The following is a 22,895-nucleotide window of genomic DNA, read 5'->3' as shown; positions in this document are numbered from 1 at the left end:
TGGCTAGAGGTGGGTCCTTTCTTGCTGTATATTCATAATTTCTCTGCTGATTAAGATGCTTTCGAACAGCAGGAAACTCTGGTAAAGCTCAATAGGCATCCAATCTATTGTTTGATACTATGTCTTATGAATGAAAGACTTTTAAAAATGAGGATGAAATGACTTCAGAATCCTAACACTTTATACAGTACACTATACGATAATACAAACATCTTTCTAGCAACGTCAGCTGTTGAAAATCAAACATAAGGGGTATTTTTGAAAGTACTGATACTAAATTCCTTTTCTCTCCTACCTCCATTCCTCCTAAAAGCATAACCATAACTCTCTTAACATGACTAAGAGGTCCCTTCCCCTAGCATATGGAGTAGTTGCTATATCCTTCCAGGGATGGTCTGTAACCATGCTCACCTCAGGCATACCAAAGAGAGGTGAACTGTCAAATATAATTTCAATCAGGTGGTTTGGTTAAGGCAGATTAGTTGTACTGAATCATGATAGATAGTTTATCCCAGGCCCAAACTGCCACTTGGGAAATCTTGCACGCAAAGGAACAGGAATTCAGTCATTATTAGTGTCAAGAAGGTATACAGAGACAAAATTTGGTTGGCAGCCAGGAAAAAATGAATCAAGGCAAAAAAGTGACCAATTGTATGTTCAAAATTGAAATGGATAGGTACGCAAGGGTTTGAAAATACCTTAAACACCAGGAAAGTCATACATTATTAATTATTCATTGATTAATATTTAAATAGCATCGCTGCATTAATGATTTTTTTAAAAAAGGCAATGTAAGTTATGTGCAACAATGCCATAATTTTCCATTTTTATCTTGACTAATGGGGGAAGAAGCTTCTCTCTGTCTTTCTGTCTGGTTCTCCGTCTGTCTCTCTCTTAGCATGGCAAAAATTTAAAAATCACATTTGCCTTATGGTATTTTAAATATCTTTTATTCAGTAGAATTTCACTTAATATTTTAAAAAGAAAATTAATCAACACAAATTAAGTACTTTTAAAGACAAATTCAGGATGTGATAAAAATCATAAACTGGGGGCTAGGTTATAATAATATAAGGCAGTTTACTGAGAATATCTTCCAATAAATTCTAACAATTTTTTTGAAAAAGGGATGTCCCCTAGGAACAGACACCCACCTTTATGAGTAATCAAAGGCAAGTTCTGGTCTCCTTAAGTCAGGCCAAAAATGGTCAAAAAGGGACATCCTCAAGTTCCTGTGACTGAAGTGATGTGCTCTGACAAATCTCACAGCTCTCTCTCTCTGTCACTCCTAATGCACTTGTCACTCAGTATTATCCATCCTCATGAATGACAATGGGAAAGCTTATCTTCCGAACACGTTTTAAATCATCCACTCTTTATAATGGGACCATGAAATCTCTTACAAAACACGAGGCGGGAACTACTTTGACAACAAAACCCCTTCCTGGCAGCTTTATTCTTAATTCCTGTTCAAGGAATAATCTGTTTATTATAAAATCATACAGAACAATATATTAAACAGAATTTGAAACAAGAATAGCTAGTGTGATTTTCAAGCTTACGAGTATTTTTACAACATTTTTATTAGGCTTAGAACATGAAGTTGGTTCCTTTTTTCATGTGATTTAAAATAATCTTCATTTCAATTATTAAATGAGCAAATTAGCAAAATAATCATAAGTATTTTATTTTTTTATAAAGTCTCCAAAATGCCATGTGTATGAATCCATGGCTGACAATCAAAGAGGAATGTTATTTAGTAACGTTCATTAAATAAAGTTACTGTGAGTAAAAAGCTATTCAAATCATTTGTTAGCTAGTTTAGAATGCCTTAAGATTTATATCCCACTTCTTTTTCTGAATCGATAAAAATTTCATCATGCCAAAACTTGTTTTCATAATGTTTTTATCTTAAGTTTGAATAGGATCTTGGTTCTTTGCCTCTGAGATTCCCTCAGGTCCCCCCAGACCACCCCCACAATGCTTATGAAGTTGAAGCTGGCCTCTTGGAGATGAACACAGCTGGGAACAGAGGCTCCTAGCTTGATTTGTATAATCAAAAATGGAAACAACCAATGAAGAACATTCTTTTGCTTTTCCTGCTCATAAGGGTAAAACTAAAGGAATAGCTGAAGGGATTCATATTCAGTTCTGACCTGTTACTCCTCCTCTAATCATCTTTAGTTTTTTAAAGATTTATAAGTTATCAAGAAATATAAACAATCAGATAGCAGCATGTAATCTAAAGCAGAAATTCAATTCAAAAAAAACCTCCAACACTGCTAAACACAGGTGAAAAACACCTTAAGGAGATCTGCTTTCATATTTCTGTCCTTGAACCCAGCTTTCAGTTGAACAAAAACATGAAATTTGGGTGGTGAAATAGAAACATACAGAGCACATATTTTCATTATAAGCTTTTTGGTTACTAATATATAACATTACAGATTATCACATTATCTCAAAAAGTAAAAGATTTCTTCTAAAGAATTTTATAAAATTTCTTCTAAAGAAAATTTAGAAAAATTCAATTGGTCTCATAGTTGAGGTTCGAAATGAAAAGGATATTGATGAAACTGAAAACATAAAAAGAACATGTTTATGATCACAGAGTTGGCTAAAATCTTCATATTCATCTAGTCTGACTTGTCAACTCTGGGAGGGGGGAGGGAAAAGGGAAGAGAGACAAAAATCATGCAACCATGGAAAAAAAATTTAAAAATCAAATAAAATAATCTAGTCCAAAAACTCTCATTTTAAAGATAAGGAAAATAGAGGCACAGAAAACAGGTGAGGTCTCCATGGTCCCCCAGACCAAAAGTGGAAGAGAAAGTCGGTGAATTTAGTTCTTCCGAACCCTAAACCAGAATTTGCTTTGCTTTTTCCAAAAATCTCAAGTAATGTGGAGGTCAACAAAAGATATTATAGTAAATCCCAAACTAGTATCATTCTAAAACTGGCTGTCTGGAAATTTTTACATAAATGGAGACAATAAATAATTAGATTTTCCAAGGAATGGGTAATAGAATTCATTTTGAAAATGAATATTATGAGTCCTTTCATTATGTAGACACTGAGAAACAAAACTGAACTTTAAGTACATTGAATGTACAAAATTGTTAATTTCCACTAAGCAAAATTTAATTTATTTTAAGCATGTAGTTTTCTAAAGCACCAGCCTCATATAATATCTCCAAACATTCAATAGTTTCACTCATAAATTTTTTAATGGAATTGTTTGTCAAATAAAGTTACAAGAATGTTACTTTTGGTTTGGTTAATAAAATGGAAAATGCAGAAACAGTATAAGGCCATGCTAGTTCTGGATTTTTACAAAACTCTAAAATTTCACTTTTAGATCTCTTTCTTGACTGAAATACATATTATGCATGTAAATATTCTCTCCTATTTTAAATGACTTTATTGACCAAAATACTTTTCTAGGAGGACTCAATGAATTGAAATAGAAGGGCAACATGAGTCTAAGAACCTTCTAGCTTCATGTATTCAAGGAAGTTGGGAGGATGAGAAAAACTGTAGGTACCCCAAGGGTCTAAAGAAAGTAATCTTAGTGGTTCATGATAACATGCTTAAAAACCAAACTGCCATTGAAAAGTGACTTGCTGATTGTCATGGGCAGCACAGTCATTTCTTGAACTGAAAGTAATGCTTATATTAGTCAAATTAGGTCTGAAATTCATAAATCTTTCAAAATATTTAAATAATACTCAAGATCTAGCAATATAAATGAGATAAAACCAAGGCTCTATGCTGACATTTTGTACCCATGTGGTCCCAAACCCTGGAGGAGATGGAATGGATCTTCTCTCTCTATTGTGCTTTCCACCTTACTCATTCAAAATAAGAATTAAATTCAATTTGATGAACATTTATAAACTTGCTACTATCACAATGACCTTTGTGAAATGCTAGGGCTATTCAGAAAGAAAAGACCTCGTCCCTGCCTCTGAAGTAGTGGCTATGGAGAAGTAAAGTATGGAGTATTCAATCCATAAATGAGAATATTGAGTAGGCACCTCACAGGCTTGTTATGATGATCAACCATGTATGTAAGTATGAAAACCAGGGCAAACTTTATAGTGTGATATTAATTATGGTTATAATCTATAAGCAGTGGTAAGGGTAAGGACACAAAATCTCAAAAAGTCACAGTAGGGTCACAGTAGGAACAGACCAGGACTCCAAAGTGTCCAGTACTATACTCTAAGTAACTATCCTATCCTTCTAGCTCAGCTTCTGTGTAAGTGTTAGAAGGTGCTTCCTGATGAGAGTCAGGCGTTCTGAGGTGGGAATCCCCACTCTAGTGCCTCAAGGCAGCTTGGGCTGCATGACATGTCAATGCCAATAGGTACATGCTGAGTCAAAGGGGGTGTCCTTGGGTCTGGGCATTTGGGTTGGTTTCTGTCTGCTAGGGGGCTTTTTATATTCTTACTTTTACTTTATTTAACAGATCTGCCCTGGGCCCAAACTAAGCTGTTCTTTCTAGGCCTCCTTTTTGTCTGGAGGTGGCTTCAGAGCCAAATTCCAAGTCGTTATTTCTATTAAAGATTATACAATTTACATTTCATTTTATTAAGACCAACTATTCCAATCATTCCAACGCTGCAATATAACAGAACAAGGATGAAATTGACAGTACCATCAAAAAGGTATCACTCCATATTATAGTGATAAATAATTTCTTTCTATTCTAGTTATATTAGAGTACATTAGTCAGTCAATGAACCTTTAACTGCTAGAATGTTCTGAATCAGATTTTTATTTTCTTAATGCTATTCCCTTAAAAGAAAGCAAATATCTGTGAAAATTCATTTAAGTCTTTGAACTACATTAAAAGAGCTAATTTTTTCCATAGAAAGAATTCAGAGTTAGGACCACCACATTTAGTTTTGTGTAGACAGTACCCAATAATGTTCAAAAACAAATGTGGGATAATATGGAATTAGGGGCTAATCAATGATACATGTAAAACCCAGTGGAATTATGTGTCAGCTAAGGGGGGTTAGGGAGGTTTAGGGAGTGGGAAAGAACACGAAACATGTAAATACGGTAAAATATTTAAAAGAAAAAGAAAAAAGAAAAAAAAAACAAAGGTGGGAGTTTAGGGACCCAGAGATTCTCTGGGCTTAGGGTTCTCTGTAACATTAGCCTACATGAAGTTTTGCTAGCTATTCTAGGATATCAAAGGACAATTCAATACACTGAGAGTTCAGCATCTTTAGAAGTGGGATGGACTACTTAAAAGTGGCCACCATTTTGACAATGTGCCAGCTTTGGGTTCTTTTTAACCAACAGGGAGGTAGAAATATTTCTGGGGTGATGACTGAGCACCTCTTAGAAACCCTGAGAGGTTGGTTTGGATTGAGTGCTACTCTTAGTAGCATATTCCATCTGGAGCATACTAGAGAATCATACACATGGGCAGGCCAATTAAAAACAATGATTTTAAAGAATAACTCAATATCGTTCATTCTTCTAAGTAAACTAAAATATTACTACTGAAACATCTTATCAAACACACTGGATATGGTTTGCTCTGAATACAGTGCCTTAAGCTTTTTCAATGTTAATGACTCATAGTAACTTTAAAATAGTATAGTGTGTGTAACTGTGTGTATATTTGTTTATTTCACCTTGCAACTCTGAGCTGGAGAATTAAAATCACAAAGAGAGGCAAAATGGCTTTTATGATGAAACATTTAATGTGAAAGAGAATTTAAATAGATTTTAAACTTAGTGATTCTTATTGGTCCCTGTAATCCAAAATTAAGTACTTGACACTTAGAGGACCAGTGGTATACTTGTTTTAAAGTCTTTATTTATTAATTAAAAACTTGAACAAGCATTTAATACAAAATATATTGCTTATTTTTTACAGAACACCATATTATTGACCCATAATTGCAGATTGAGGAGGGCTGTACTGGTGATCTATACAATCTCATGTTATGAGCTAAGATTGGTAAAAAGTAATTAGTTTTATTCATAACCTGTGCTTTTCATCCTTATGTTTAAAAAATTTGAACTTTGGAATACAAAAATGGAGCATATGGTTATCATAAATCATTTAAAAACATGCTGGTTGTAAAATTAAGGAAAATTTGACTAGTGCAATTGTTCTGCGTTTCCTGTGTCCTTTCGAATTTCAGGCTTGCTTTTCTTTACTGTTAATGAAGCTTTAAAAAACTCTATCTTTCTGTATCTACATATAGAGATATGGATTAGAGAGATTAAATTTTGCTTATGATTAAATAATAAAAAAGTTTTCTCTGAATGCAGAGATTACATGTTTTAAACAGTTTCTCTATTGATCTACATTAAGTATATGACAAAGAGCATTTGGCTCTTTTCAGTATTTGAACAATTTGTTTATTAAAATATTAATAAACTAGTACTGTGCTAACCTTGTTCACTGTCTCCTGAATACGAGCCAAGTTGACCTATTTATTTTCTTCCTCAACAAGGGCAATCCATTTCATGCTGTAACACTGACCCTTAACACAGATCTTGTAAATGAGTAGTCCATTACAATATGGACAAGTGACCTTTAATTGCACCAGGGTGGCTTTGTTATATGCTTTTTCAAAGCTAGGCCATAGCTACAGTATTGAAATTTAAAATATTTCTCAGGATAATATGCTAATACAAATGATAAAATTAAAAATGACATTAGGAAAACATATAAATGTTAAGTACTGAGGCATTTAATGTAACAGATTACAGTAAAATCTTCTAAATACTACAACGCAGAAAGGTAAACCTTTAGTCTACTTTCATTAACATAAAGTCATAAATATTTAGAAACCTGGCATGTTGTTCACTAAAGTTTTTCTGAATATAAATGAGACTTTAAACATTTTCTAACTCAATGATGTAATGTTTCATGTAATATCTGATGAAAATCAATGAATATTTGTGAAAAATAAGTTTCCTAAGACATTTCAATTCGGAGTGGCAGTCAAAAATAATAACCGACTGTTTACATTCAGGAAGTATACTTTTTCCTTTAATCTTGGAATGGTTGCATAGCACGAAGATTTTTTTAGTTTAAAATGGATGTTAAAAGTTTGTTTCACATTGGGGAAAAAAAGGATTGTGTAACAGCATTACAAACATTATTTTATTTGAACAAACTCTTTAAAAAATAACTCAACATTAAAAAAATTTTCAATTTGTTTCTTCAAAAATGTTTGACAAAATATAAACTTTTGCTTGATAGTCTTTGAGATAACAAAATAAAATACTGAATTTCACCTCTCCCCCCTTCATATTTTGTGCCTGATTTCTGGAAGGCTAATGCCAAGATGACTTAGTTTGAGTTTATTTAACAATGGCAGGCTAGCCTAACAGCCTCTGACAAAATAATTCAGAGAATTATACCATACAAAGTTAAAAAAAAAAAGAACCTGCACTGACCACTACATCAACTGCAGATTGAGCAAAGAGTTATGATCAAAGCAATCTTACAAAGATTTTCATATTTAAACTCAATTTTTCCATCAGAGCAAGAAAAGTGTTGCTGCAATAGTTTAGTGGCTAAGTTTGGTCATTTGGAGAAGCAATTTGAAACTATGCCCAAAAAGTGACTCACCTGTGCATATCCTTTGACCCAGCTAACCCACTACTAGGATTACACCTCAAAGAGCAAAAAAAAAAATCTTATGATCAAAAATATTTAGGCTATTCTTTTTTGATAGCAGCTATAAAATGGAACTAAGGAACTGACTTCCTACTTGGAAATGGCTAAACAAATTATGATATATAAGTGTAATGGAAAATTAATAAATGATGAAATGGAAAGTTACAGAGGAAACTGGGAAGTCCTCTATGAACTGATAAGTAAAGTGTACAGAAGTAGAACAATTTATACTATAGCAATATTAGAGAAAATCAACTTCAAAAGACTTTAGAACTCTGATCAATAGAATGACAAACTACACGTTCAGAAGTTTGAAAACGAAACATGCCACTCACTTCCTGCTTGAAAGGTGGTTGGGTATGACCATTGTGGGAATTTGTTTTGTTGTACTATGCATATTTATGATGAAAGTTTTGTTTTTCATTGTTTTTTTTTGTTCAATGGGGGCAGGGGCGGGAGAGAAGCAGTGAGAGGGATAGATTACAAATGTATGTAAAAAATAAATGAATAAATTAAAGGTATTTGGTTGCTAAAGCCAGTATTACTGCATCCCAACTCGTTCTAAATAATTTCGAAATTTCCAAATGTGGACATTAGGAAGTATCCGAAAGACTTTAAAAGTAAATATAAACAAGTTACCTATTTTTAGTCATTGAGTACAATTACATTCACAGAGATATGTGGGCAACTCACTATATTAACGTTGAAAAGTGCGGGAAACCATCTCGGTCTCCAGTATTATAATAGTACTTAGAATGCACTGCTTTCCAATCAATTATTGTAGACTAAACTTTTTTTAGATAGCCTATCTTTAGAAACCCACAATTTACATTTAGTTTCCTAACTCTTAAGGAAGAACTGAATACACCAGAACATAAAAATTTCCTCTAACATAGCATTAAGAATGAAGATGCTAGGCCATTGCAGAAAGATATATGGCTTAATCTTAAAAACACTATCCAATTAAATCTATAATAAATGGTCCCGTTTATTTAAAAGAGGAAAATGCTATTATAACTTCAAAATAGATGAAATGCAGGCGGCACCTAAAATCTTTAATGAGCAAAAGGCAACAAAATTGGGAATACAAAAAAATCAAATTTATTGTATAAGTTGCATATCTTTCATTTTATAGTTACTATAATGCTAAAGTGAAATAATCAGTATTAAGGTGCTCTGAAAAATAGGCAGCTCAACACCTATGTAAGGAATGATTATACGTAAACTAAACCCAGGTCTGCAAAAAGAGACAAACAGAATGACAACAATGTGATGAATTCTTATATATCCTCTAAGAAATAATGAATTCCATTCTAAATACAATAAATATATTTATAAATAAAGTTGTTAAAATTTGTAAAATACATAGAAGCTGCTGATTCATCAAGGGAAGTAAGATTTCATGTCTGGAATAAGAATTAAGGCTTTTGAATTCTCATCCTATTCCTTAGACAGTAATCAACCGGGGAATATCTATAGAGGAGTGGAATTTCCACTGGATCAAAGGATTATAACTTGTGATCTATGATCTTTTTAATAAGATCATAGAATTATAGCTTAATGGGACTTTGGAAATAAATAAGACCACCTTCATTTTACTGATAGGGAAACTGAGGTCCTGGAAAGTTATGTAAGTTGCCTAAGATTCCACAGTCATTAAAAAGTGGAGCTCTGGGATTTGAACCAAGGACCTTTGATTTTTTTTAAAAACCTTTATCTTCCATCTTAGAATCAGTACTGTGTATTGGTTCCAAGGCAGAAGAGCAGTAAGAGCTAAGTAATGGGGGTTAAGTGACTTGTCCAGGGTCACATAGCTAGGAAATGTCTGAGGCCACATTTGAACCTTGGCCTGGCTCTCAATCCACTAAGCCACCCAGCTGCCCCCAGACCTTTGATTTCTAATCTAGTATTCCTTGCTGAATAAACAATGACTGTTTGAATAAAACTTTCTTTTATAATATACTTTAATACTAGAGACTATTAATACTTGTCATGGAGGAACTTTTAACATTGGTAGTGTAACATATTTGGAAATCTTTCTAAAATTTCTCATTTAATTCCTCAGAAAATCTTTTGGAATAGGCCTGCAGGATTACAAACTAGAGATTAGAAAAACAAACACAACTTCTGGCTATTAGGTATGCAACATTTTCTAACATAATCGATAGAAAGGACCAGCAACTTCTTTAATTTTGGATGCTATCAGTGAGGCTAAATCACATCTAGCCATATTTAACAATATACTATTAATATGGATAGCAATATGCCTGGCACTGAGTGCCACAAAAAAGGTAAAATACCTTGTAGGAAGACAAGTGATATTCAATGACTCTCAACTTCCTCTTATTCAAGGCATCCTAATCTATTCTGCTTTTTGTAGGATTTAGAACTAGAAAAGACATTAGAGATTTAATATTATTTTGCAAATGAGGAAATCAAGGATCAATGAAGTTAAATGGCTAATCCAAGGACATATAGTTAATAAACAGCAAAACCAGATATCTGATGTTCTCCATAATCAGCCTAAATGCACAGCCTCATCCATGGAGATAGGGACTGGAGGTCTGGTTGGGTGGGTTTTGTCAGGGGAGTTCTAGTAGCTAAATGGTGATAGTGTTTCTACAAAGCTTGGATCATTATGTCTTTGACTCACTACCACCAACAACATTGTCTCCTGGGATCACAGGGAAGATTACTATATATTTCCCAGCTACCCTCAGACAGTGGGAGAGGGGTCTAAGGTAGGTTCTTTTCTGTTTTGCATTTTCATTGCATCTTGGTCTCAAAGGGGAGAGAGAGGGGCTCTAAGGCACTTTATTCAGTTGTGGGCAATCTTTTGGGGAAATCCTTTATGTAAAACATTAACAGATTCCTTTGTTTTCTACCAGTTTCTCACTACATGAAAATATAGTTTTCTTTTTACTAGTTGAGTAAGTAAAATAAAGTTGTGAAATAACCAATACTCATATTTTTGTAGGATTTACTGTCTAATTGATGCAACATGTAATTCTTACAAAATGATGTAAAATGCAGCTAGCTAGCACTTCTATGGAATGAGTTGATTTGCAGAAATTTCAAAATATTTGGTTAAAAATAGATCATAATGAGTTAAATTTGCAAAAATTTCAGTGTCTGAAAATCACTCACATATAATAATTATAACATTTCTTTATGGTTTCCAAAGTGTTCAACATAAATTTTAAAACTTGACCCTTTTAATAATGCCATGATTTAAATGCTACAGGTATAATTATCTCTATTTTGCAGATGAAGAAACCGAGTCTCAGAGAGATGAAATAATCTGCCTTATGGTTATATATCCAAAGTGCCAAATGTAGGACTTGAATCCAGGATTGCTGTTTCAAGTCCATCTTTGTTCTACATCATACCACTAATACTCAACAAAACAACTTAATAACATTATAATACAGATTTCTCAAGTTAAGATTTCTTGGATTCTCCTGGTTATGTTTAATAATTCTATGTAGTTATTAACATGCAGACAGAAAATCTAGTTAACCAAACATAAGTCTACTTTAACTATCTTGTCAAACTAGGTAATGACGTCCTGGCAGAACAACTCAGAGGAAGCATGTGAAATGAGTACAAAAGTAAACAGGCCTTAAGCTGCCGAAGGGAAAGTCAGCAAGATGGCAGCTTCAATCACTTGGAATAATACTAAAGCTGCCCCAGGCTCTTCTCAGAATGGAAACATGTCACTATTAGTGCAATATTTCAACAAATCAGAATGCAAAGAAAGGAACACTTATGTAATCACATCAGAGGAACAGCACTTTACTCAACATTTAAGTGGAAAATAATTATGAGGAAATTTCCTTTATCTAAAAAATAGTAAGTGGACATAAATGACTTAAGAAAAAAATTGTTTTTCCCTCAATGAGGTAAGAGATTTTAAAAGCTTACCTTTTAGAATAATTTCCTTTCATATTCCCCTTGTGGAATTATTATAATAATGACAAATCAATTCTTACAGGGAGGTGGCAAGCAGAAAAATTGGGATTCAGGATTCCAGTGAAAAAGAAAGTATTCATTGTTATCCTTTAAAAAAACTATATCATAATCTATTGCGATGTTTCATTAGGGGGAACAGGTTGTCATAACATTTAATAAGAAGTCTAAAATATTTCAAATATTTGGAGAACTTACCTAATCAGTAAACTTTTAGTATGTGTCTAGTCATATAGCCATCTTCTAGTCAATCATCAGAAAATCAAAGGCAAATTGGCATGACTCAACCCAAACTTTAATACCGCATGATTGTGTCGTGTAAGCTTGTTTTGGTGGAGAGCTGCTGTGGTTTTAGCAGGGAGATTAACAACCGGACCTAAGCTGGCCTCCAAACCTTGCCCTGCTGATGCCTCAAGCCCTTTGAAGTCTGACCATCATACCTGGCAAAACATCAGTGGGAACTAGGATGGTGTCAGATCTAATCACGTTGTTGCCTCAGCATAGCTAACTATGGGGTACACTAATTGGCCCAATTGCGGATTATACTTTTTGCTACAGATTCAAGACAATAATTTAGTCAAATGATGGTTTTTATCTCTTCTAATTAAGATTCCAAAGTAGAAAGAAATAGGATTAGACAGGTCAACTTCAAAATTGTGTCCCCCTAAGGTGGTATGCACTTTTGATAGGTCTATTATGATGTGTGAAATATACATACTCTATTATTAACTTTAGGACTAGGAATTCTGGGAAGACTATACACTACTCTGTACCCATATCACCAAATCTGTATATCTTCTGTATGTCAAGCTACTCAATAAAAATGTTGCTGCAAGTGGCAACTGAATAAATGATATATTACAATATAAACATACAGAAAAACTTATAGTTATAATTGTCACTCAATGACTTCTGACAAAAATTGTGTACAAGTTTTATTTCTTTAACTTTGACAACTAAAATGACTCAGATAAACAATTCAAATATCATCTAGAGCCTAGTCTAGTACTTGGCACATAACAGAAGTGATTATTAAATGTTATTCCTTGATTGTCCCAAAAGTACACTAGCCCTTGTTTTCCGCTATCATGTGTTAAATTCATTCTCTTGGAGGCAAATGATAGTTTACTAAAAAATTTCGCTACTTTTTGGGCATTGATACACCTATGGTCTATAAAACTGTCTTCTCTTCCACGTATGCTAACTCTTTTGTAAACATACCCACGAACCAGTCATTCTATATCTTTTCTCCAGTTGGGCTTAAGAAATGACAGAGATTTAGAAAAGCTGGTTCATGCACATCAGGAATATTTGAAGCACATTAAAATGTTTTAAGATATTATTGCCATGCTGGAGTATGTCAGAAGGTGAGTATTTTACCATTTAAAGGTTACATTCCATTATTTTTACAATGATGATTTATCCCTCCTCCTACATTAATATCAGTTGGTCAGAACAAGCATTTAGCAAGTACTAAGCATTAGGGATATAAAGAAAAGCAATAATCTATCCCCTGCCCTCAGGGAGGTCCTATTCTGATGGGGAAAACAACACATAAGTGGCTATGTACACATAGGATACAGAAAATATAAATGGAATGTGATACCAGAAGGAAGGCATTAATAGTTGTGGTGAAGGCAGGTCTGGGGCAAAGGCCAAGGAAAAGTCTTCAGGATAATTTCTAATGTGTAGGGACATTATAATAGCCACTGTTGTTCAGTCATGTCTGATTCTTCATGAACCTGCAGACCATAATGGCTTGCCAATAATGGCCATGAGGTTCTTGGCAGAGATACTACAGTGGTTTGCTGTTTCCTTTTCCAGTGAATTAAGGCAAAAAGGGTTAGTAAGTATTTGAAGCTGGATTTGAACTCAGGTCTTCCTGATGCTAGTCACTGAGCGACCTTGCTGCCCACGTTATAATGACAGTATTTCAAGAACTACTTGTTAATTGATGAAATGTAGGATAGAATCGCCTTGAGCCTTTCTCACCTGGTGTCAATTGATCATTAAGCAGCTTTTGAAGCTGATAGAAAGTTTTGATGAGCCACTCTTGGAGCTCTCCTTGTGCTTCAGCTATGCTGGCACACACAGATGTTTATATCTTACAGAAGAGTTCTCACTCTTGGTTTAAAGCACACGGCGATGTCTTTGTCTGTCTATATCCATACACATATACAGAGTTCCACTGACTCTTCAATATACAGTTTCAAGTTAGAATCTCAGAAGCATGGCGGGCATCTCTACCTTTGCTAGTCTGGCATATGGGCAAGAGAAGAGAAGTAATTCCCCCCTCCCCCTTTTCTATGTATACTTGGTGCTTAGCACAGTTTTTGGCACAAAGTAGATGTCTTAATAAAATGCTAGACTGGTAGATGACAAAAATTCCATCTCTTACTACACTCAAAAGTTTTCATCCTGGTGGGACCTGATGGAATTGGAAAGTTTGGAATACTACTTTAGTGGAGATGTGCAAATTTTAAGCTATTAGAATGTGCTAAGCTGGGATCTGAAAAATAACCACAGCATCCAAGAATAATGCCTGGCTGAATGACATTTGCAAATAAAAATGCAAAAATAGTTCAAAATTGACTAAGTAGAGAGTAAGAATGTCTTTCAAAATCACATTTCATTTTCTTTTAGAAGCAACGGTATTGTCTTGCATTCTTAGAGCACTTTACAGTTCACAAAGCCTTTTCCTCATAGTAACAATAAGTCTGCAGGAATATTAAAGTAGAGAATCATTACCAAGGACAGAGACAGGAACATCAAAGTAAAGCTGTTCCTTGGTAGAGTTTTAAGTTTACTACCTGAGCATTATGGATCTATCATCATCTGATGGCAATGCAAAAGGCCTAAGTCCTTGGGTAGTGTTATGTAGTTAGCGCCTTGGTATCATTAGGAACATAAATTATCATCACTATGCAGTATACAGGTGTACCACTTCCTAGAGAATGCCGGGGAACATGATGCCAAAGAACATTGTGTATTACATTCCACTAAGTTCTTCAACTTGAGCTCGAGGGAACACTAGGCCCAAATGAAGAAAGGCGTTCTTGCACCTGCTTCAAGTTATCCAGGAAACTGCTTGGAGCATAATTTCTGTTACTTCTTGGTATCCCCAGCATATAACCCTCATGCACAAAGTATATTAAAAAAGTCAGTTTTTCAAGTGGCTGCTGACCTATTCAGCAAACACTGATTGGGCATCTGTTTGTGCAAGGCACTTTGCTGGAGAATATAAAACAGAAAGGCAGAGGCTTTGCCCTCCAGAAGCTTACATTCTAATGAAATTAAGGAACCAACAAAAATCACGCTTATGTAAAGGGCAATGAGATGACTGCACTATTTTTCATATTTGATCCATATAAGAAGACACACAGGAAAAGGCTTCTGTGGCCCTTCAAAAAAAGGGAGGAAAAAGATATTTGAAAAAAATTTTCAGGTGGCTCATTTAACCCTGCTCCCAATTCTGCCACATCAGGGAATTTAGGACTGGAGTCCAATTCTAGCCCAAGTCCCTGTCTCTATGGAGTGAAGAAAGACTTTCTTTCTCATTCTTGGATCCAGTATTCCATATTGGAAAATAGCATCAGGCTCATTTACGGGAGTATTAGAGCTTCAAACTTAAGAGGACCTCAGAGGTTGGAGAAGGGCTTGTTTCTTTAGACAGCATGCTTAAGAATAATATACTTGGTCCATATTTTAAAAAGTGTCACTTGCTGAAAGATTTTTCCCCAATAAAATAATTCTTGAAAAATGCAAATCAATTCTATCTTAGTTTTAAAAATAAGAACTCAATGAAGCTTTTGATGTCATTCTTCTAGATCTATACTTTCTACTATATAATGACTTAGATTTGATATTTAGGACACTTAATCTTAGGAATATTTTATGATCATTGACACTACTCCATTGGACTAGTAGTACCAATTATGTGAATTATATTTTTATTTTATTGTCATGCTGAAAATAGTAGTACAGATAAACAAATTACTTGGGATGTATTTCACGTACAACTTTATATGATTATAAACTATAAAAAGATATCGATTTGATTGTAAACCAGTAAAGTACTAAATATGCCATTTTGATGGATCCTGGGTAATTTCTGCCTTTGCAATTTTTGTTTGTTTGCCTCTTTTTAAAATGCCACTTCTTCACTTGGAAAAATCTATCATAGACTGACAGTAACATGGACTTTAGCCCCCACTGCAGAAAATTTACTACCTTCAAGACCTGAACTTACTCAAATGAAATCCCACCTGAAAAATGCTGGTTGCCATCATCTAAGGGTTTAATCTATCCATTTCCAGAACAATAGGTTTTTTTCCCCCTTCTTTCAAAGAGTTCAGTACACCCCTGAAACACATTGTTCTGTTCCCTGGGCCACTAAAACACTTCGAAAGGAGTTCTCTTGGCTAGGTTTTTATAGCAACAGGAAGTGGTAATCTTAGATCTGGCTGTCAGAAAAATCGGCTTGAAAGTCTGGGGCCAGGCTAAGAAAAATCAATCTATCTTATTAAATATAAATTTAACTTAAATGAAAACTAGACGGCCTACTTTTCTTTACTAGAATAAAGTCATAAATTTTATCCCCCTAAAACTATTGCATAAATATTTTGGTACAAATCCGAGAAGTATCAGAAGTGAAACAATGTCTGAACAATTATATAGTGTTGGGTTCTATTTCAAGAGTCTCTTGAGAAGTGAAACAAATTAGTAAAGGAATCACTATTTCTACGGTCTCCTTCATTTGGCTTTAAGTGGCTTTTGAGGGGAATATCCTCAGATGAGAAACTTCTAGCACTCATGCAGAGATGACCTGCTTGAAGAATTGGCTGCCTGATTAACTATTAACTGCTCTCAATAGGATTAGATAATTAAGGACATTGATGACCATTAATTAGGAGGAGGGCACCTTAATTTGTCACTTGATAGGGCCCTTACGATGATTTATAGGTTAGTGCTACTTGCAAATGTGAAGGGAAAGAGAAAAAGAGAGAGAACCATTAAGTTACCTTATCAAGTGGCCAGCTAAAGAGGCCAGAGGGTCAAAGAAGGGCCAAAGTGGTCACTTAAGGGTGAAGTCCCAAACACCAAAGCAGTGCCAAGCCACATTGACCATCATTTGGTGATGAAGTAAAAAATATGCTAATTTATTGGTGGCAATTCTCCCTTTTTATGGTTTCAAGCAGTTAAGACAAGTGGGCTGCTTAAAAGCTTTTCATTTGAAAAGAGATTAAACAAAATGGTTTGTCAGGGAGGCTTGGCTGTTTTATGTCTTTGTTAAAAAAAAAAGGAAAAAAATAGCACCCAGTATACTGATAAGTGTCACATCACACTCACCATGCTGTCTAGCTAGTCTCTGAGTCTTTATTTCATTGGTAAATATAGCAGTTTTGATGGTTTAATAGTTCTATATTCCATTGCTCTTTGCCAGATTAGGTTGAAATAAATCTTTTATAGTACTGCTTTCTGTCAGTACTGCTTACATAAAAATCACAGTGAAAAAAAGTTTAAATTTAGAAATTTACTTAAGGACATTAGTGTAAATGATACTGCATTTAAAATGACACACGAGAACTAAAGGTGACTTCAGTAACGGGGAAGAAAAACGGTTTCCAAATGCTGATCTCAACTCCTCCCTGAGCCCCACAGCCCGGGAGGTGCATCTCTCACAAATGAAAACCTCCCTATGAGGGCAACAGCACAGAGCTACTTTCCCACCCACAAGCAAGGGTGAATCATTCATGTTTAATTAAAATTTCTCCTGATATCTCTAGAAATAAACAGGCTACATTTATCATCCAACTTTACACCTTTTTTTTCCCACACATTTAAAACTAAAAATTGTTTCTCATTCTATGTTAATAAAATCACGAACATTTTTACAGTGCAAAAACAAGACAAAAACTCTATCAAAAGGGTTCAGAAATCATCCCCCCAAACAAAAAGGAGAAATATGTAAAGTATTCCCTACAATTACGCATAAAGATCTGAGATTCTATTGCCTTTCAGAATACACAGAAGCAGAGGGGATTCTGTCTCTTACCTCAATGGTGAAGACCTTCCTTTGGAGTTTGAAAGCAAGGTCCTTCGTGTCGGACACATCGCAAATCAGGCTATTGAGCCGGGGGATCTGGTGAATGTGAATCAAACCTTGCAGAAAGGAAATTAAAAGAAAAAAATTGAGAAAACGCTGTCATCAGATGCATAAATTAGAGAGTCTTAGAGCAGAATTCTGTATATTTACACACGCATCCTCCCCTTTTTAAACTGGAGCTTACTACCAGGAGCAATGAAGCAAACAGTGCGATTATACTCAAGTAATCAAGCAGAATAAGATAAACAGAAATCCTTGTGCGAGGAAAACTAATTGCATTTTGGTACAGAAGTACAGATGTAAAGAGGGATCTTAATACTTGTCAAAACTACAGCCGGTTTGTGTGTGATTTTCTCTTGTATTTACAGTAAGCAAACATGGCTATCACCTTGCATGCTGCCCACTGCACCACTGAGTGATCTTTATTTTATTAAATGCACCAGTAAGCAGCCAGCAAAACAAGGCTTAGGGGTTACTGATAACCAGTGAAGCTCTAATGAAAAGTATTTCATTTTGCACCTTATTAATGACTTGAACAAACTGGTATAGGAAATTACATTTTAGAGCACACTCTAGGATAGAGCATTAACCCTGATGCCATCCCAAGACCCATATCTCTGCGGCATGACAGACCTCTCGGTAGCTGCTAGGAGTTTTATAGCAGCATTGGGCAAACTGTGAGCTCTGCCCTCTCTTGTCAATGGAAATTCAAGCTGATTTTTTCTGACAAGGACACTGGATGCTTTTAGTGCGGCTTAATGTAGTTTCTGAACAAACCTTCAAGGGTCATTTTCCACAGATGAAAACGAGGAATGTTCTTTACTAACTTTTCTCTGCCTAGCTTATTCTATATTTAGTATTTTTCATTACAAGGCATCTGAAGTTTAAAGAAGGGAGCATAAAACGTCAGCATATTAAACAAAAAATCTGGTGGTAGAACAACCGCTATTAAATATGTGGTTTTTGTTTTTATTTTTAAAGTAGTGTTTAGAAATTTCTATGGGGGCTTAGAAAGGGAAATGTGCTCTAAGGTATACTTCACTAACTTCCTACTGCATCTACAGAAAAGATATCCTCAAACAAGATAAATGGCTTTTTGGGGGTTGGGAGAGGAAGGGAAATTACTTATTTGAGGAAAAAAAAAACAACAACTCATCAATCACCTAGCTACCGAGGTAAGATTTGAGCAGACAGCCTTTAGTTCTGAAACTAAAAAAGTACAGTTGGCACCATCTGAGACCTATTTCAATAGATAAATTCATTGTAATAAAAAAGCCTGGTCGTCATCCTTTTGTTTGATGGTTACTTATTCTAACCTCTGAACCTTTTCCTATAGAGCTGTTTGGTCAGCTAGTACAGTACATCTGAGTTTCTTGCAGAGAGAAATGAATAATTTCAGGAGAAAACTCTGAGGAGCAGAGTCCAGTCTAATCAACAGCCTTGATTGCCCAATATGCACCAAAGAGCAGACAGGATCCACATTAACTTTTAACACAATTTTAATAAGTTAATTTAAGAGTCTGGTAGACTTTTTAAATACCAAAATGACATCATTATCATTAAATCCTTAAGGCTTATAATGGTGAAAATGATTCTCAATGGATAGAAAAACAAAACAATAACAAAAACCCCAACATTGACACAAATGTTTTCAAAGAACATGAAAAAAATCCCTTGCATTCATTTAAAAAGAAAAGAAAAGGAAAACTTGCAGAAGATAACCTTAAAATCCTCCTCTCCTCATAAGAATGATTAATCCTAAAGATAAATCCATAGAATGTCAATGTGGACGTGACACACAGGAAGCTCTGATATAAGCAAGTAATCTCTGGAACAGGTTTGGTTCCAAGTTTATTTCTTCAAGTAGCTACTGGAAGGCCAGGCCAAACTGATGGAAGAGATTGGACACTGCCTTTAGAAAGTACAGCAGGAATTTGTTGTCTTTAGTGTCCTTCTTATCATCTCTACCAAATTTCTTGCAAACGCCAGGGTGGGTGGGAAGCACCGCCACTGTCTCGCAGGCTTCTAACAGGCTTCCTTCCAATGAGCTGCAGTCAGCCGCTGAGCGGGAGGTTTCCATGGGACCACAGCACTGACTGCCACAATCATCACATCAGTAATTTATGCACACTCAGAGCACCATTCTGGATTAGCTTTAAAAAAAAATGCTTTACTATTCACAGCTTTCTGTTTCCATTTTAGATTGGAGACAAACTTATCTTCTAGTCTTTGGGCAGTTTTACTATAAGAATCTTTAAAAAAAAACAACTTTGGAAAATACGGTTACCAAAAGACTAACTAACTACAAGCATAGGACAAATCAGTTAAAAATGGGAACTAATCTGCTGTTGCTCAAGAGTAGGCCAAAGTTATTTTGCATTTATTTAACAAAAGAGATGGTTTGTGAAAAATAACCTTTTTGCAAGTGAAAGGAAAAACTGTTAGGATAAGCAACTTTTGCACATAGTAAATTTTAAATAATATGACCAAGTACACATTTATTCACTTAAGCATACATGTTTTCACTTCAGTTTGAAACCCAGCAGATGAAAACTATTGATTTCATTGCAATTTTAGCTCCTGTTCAAATTATTGCCAAATCTCCTCTACTACATGTGAATTCCCCAGAGCCTGCCTGTTAAGATGTACATCTGACTGAACCATGCCTTAGTAATAGGGCTTGACAACACACAAGGAGTCGCCATGCTTCTTTTAAAGCCTAAATGCACTTTGTTGAAAAATAACCTAACTCAAGACTAGTTTCAGAGGAGATACCATTTAAAAAGGATAATTGAAATGAAATCAAATGTTGATGCATCATAGATATTAAGATTGTACAAGATACTTCCAAGTACTGAAAACATGGTACTTACCATGGAAATCCTTATATAGAGGATTGGCTTCTCTCTCAGAACCGATAAATGATTCAAGACCAACTACTGTATCTGATAAGTTTCTAATGCGGGAAGTGATTGCTTTATTCTGTAAAACATGGAAAAATACTAATTTTATATTTTGCAAATATAAGGAGCATTCATACAATGTGATTTTATTTATTATCAAGAGACTGGGGTGAAACGGGGGGAAAAATGGAGAAATAAAACAGAATGTTTCCTTAGGGCTGTCACTATGGGAAGCAATGCCTCAGTCAGCATGCATGCAAGACTGTTTGAAGGGGCCAAGGCTGGTCTCAGCAGTGAACAGGAGCTGGTTTTCTGCTGTCTTTAGGTCAAGGCTGTGCTCATCCTTAAGAGCTTCTTCCTCCCTAGGTGGCTGCATCCACTACCTCTTGGGGGTTTGGCAGACAACAAGAATCAAGGGAGTATCAGGGAGTACCATTCAGGATTAGGCATAGGTCTCCCTGCCGCCTGTCAGCTGGGATGGGCTCCTAGGCCTGTAACAGCTGAGGTCCTGCTATGTAATATAAGAAACTCTGAAGGATCCAGCTAAGAGGCTGCAGGTCTTGTTGGACTCTGGAGTCTCCTGCCCTGTCTCCAGATGCTGCTACTTGGCAATTGGATTAACAACCAAGGCAAAGTAAAGGAGGTGAGCAACCAACATGGGACTATAAACAGCCTACGGATTGTTCCTCTTGAGGCAACACCAGCTGTACCAAAATACTGCATTATCATCACTGCTAATAATAAATCCTGTTACTACAACACTGAATTATGTCATAAATAATTGGAAGGTAAATTCCCAGAGTACATCCATTTGTGGAGCAGCAGAGATTCTGAAAATATTCAGATTCCATGTCTGTCCAAATGTAAATATCAGTCTTGAAAGCCTTGACAACTCACCTAACTAAATAACATAAAGACTAGGTATGACTTTAAGTTTTTGACAGGAATTAGATCAGGAAATGTTATATATATATATAAATGCCTTAGGCATATTGTTTACTCAGAAAAGCCAGATCTAAGTTGGGATATTTTTCCTCATTTTATTTGATTTTAGAATTTTATGAGGTTCCCATTTCAAACATTAGTAATATCCAAAATGTCTTTTAATCTTTCTTTGTCTATGGTGCTTGGTATAAATTAAATGCTTAATAAATGCCACTTGACTGGTTAGTTAGAATTAGGATTAGACTAATAGTTTTTAAATGATCACTATGTAAAGGAATATAAATTCAAATAAGAAAATTGAGCAATTTTTTACTGAATTTCTGTATATGAATATGACCAAGGCAATATATTATAATTACTTGCTTACCTATTCTACATGAAACCTTTAGGATTTTCCATAAATGGGAAGGCACATGTCTTTTTTTAAATCTAGAAAAACTAATTACAATATAAAAAGCAAAATCTGAGGATACTACCAATGAAATTATAAAAGTTCTATGATGAGTAAAAACATGACTTAGATTGGAGGGGAAAGAGGAGAAAGAGAGAGAGAGAGAGAGAGAGAGAGAGAGAGAGAGAGAGAGAGAGAGAGAGAGAGAGAGAGAGAGAGAGAGAAAGAGAGAGAGAGAGAGAGAGAATGCTAGTATCTTTTCTAGAGGCAATTTTCCATATAATGGTGAGAAAATAGCTCAGATTGATTACTTATTTCCATCCATTTCCCATAGGAGATAATCCTACTCTAGAAAACAGTGTCTTCATAAGCTAAGTACACATCCTTTTCAACATTTCTTTAGCCAAAGACCACTACATCAAACTCATCCAGGTTGGGTTTCAGCCAGTTATTCTTCACCCAAACAAAAATGTCTGCCAGACATTCCAACAGCTGGGAGACAGTTCACAGTGAGTCAACTTGAAAATGATTCATTGTGCTTAGTATTGAACAATGTTGGGGTGGGGGTGGGTCAGTAATGGAGGGTGAGAACAAGTGGGAGATAAGGAATGACAACCAGCAGGCGCTCATCACTTCTTTAGCCTTCATTTTGGGGATAAGCTCAAGTAGGATGAGTACTGCTGTCATAGATTGCAGATGAACATTTATTAATGTCCCGAGAAATTTACTAATCAAACATTTCAGCTCTACTATTGTCTATCTAAAAATGAGTAGGCCTAGTTTAGGATCTAAATGTTGGAAACTGTGGAGATGAAAGAAATAGTTTAGCTGGACTCTAATTGAGATATAAGTAACATAAGTTATTACATTTTTTTCAACAATGACTCTACAGAACTACAGAGGATATGTCAATATGTGACT

At 35.1% G+C, this 22,895-nt stretch overlaps 1 protein-coding gene across 1 annotated transcript in view; it reads right to left on the bottom strand.

Moving 5' to 3' along the window:
• Positions 1–22,895, bottom strand: part of ELP4 (elongator acetyltransferase complex subunit 4) — a 289,442-nt gene that overhangs the window by 126,020 nt on the left and 140,527 nt on the right. Inside the window, exons 8-9 of the mRNA XM_044682145.1 lie at positions 20,609–20,717; positions 17,685–17,791 (exon numbers count right to left, since the gene is read on the bottom strand). Of these exons, the coding sequence (XP_044538080.1) occupies positions 17,685–17,791; positions 20,609–20,717 (216 nt within the window). The remainder of the gene's footprint in view (positions 1–17,684; positions 17,792–20,608; positions 20,718–22,895) is intronic.

Source organism: Gracilinanus agilis, chromosome 6 (genome assembly GCF_016433145.1).
Source record: "Gracilinanus agilis isolate LMUSP501 chromosome 6, AgileGrace, whole genome shotgun sequence".
In the NCBI taxonomy this organism is placed as follows: Eukaryota; Metazoa; Chordata; class Mammalia; order Didelphimorphia; family Didelphidae; genus Gracilinanus; species Gracilinanus agilis.
Note: the sequence above shows the minus strand (reverse complement) of the source record. Positions and strands in the feature narration are given on the sequence as shown.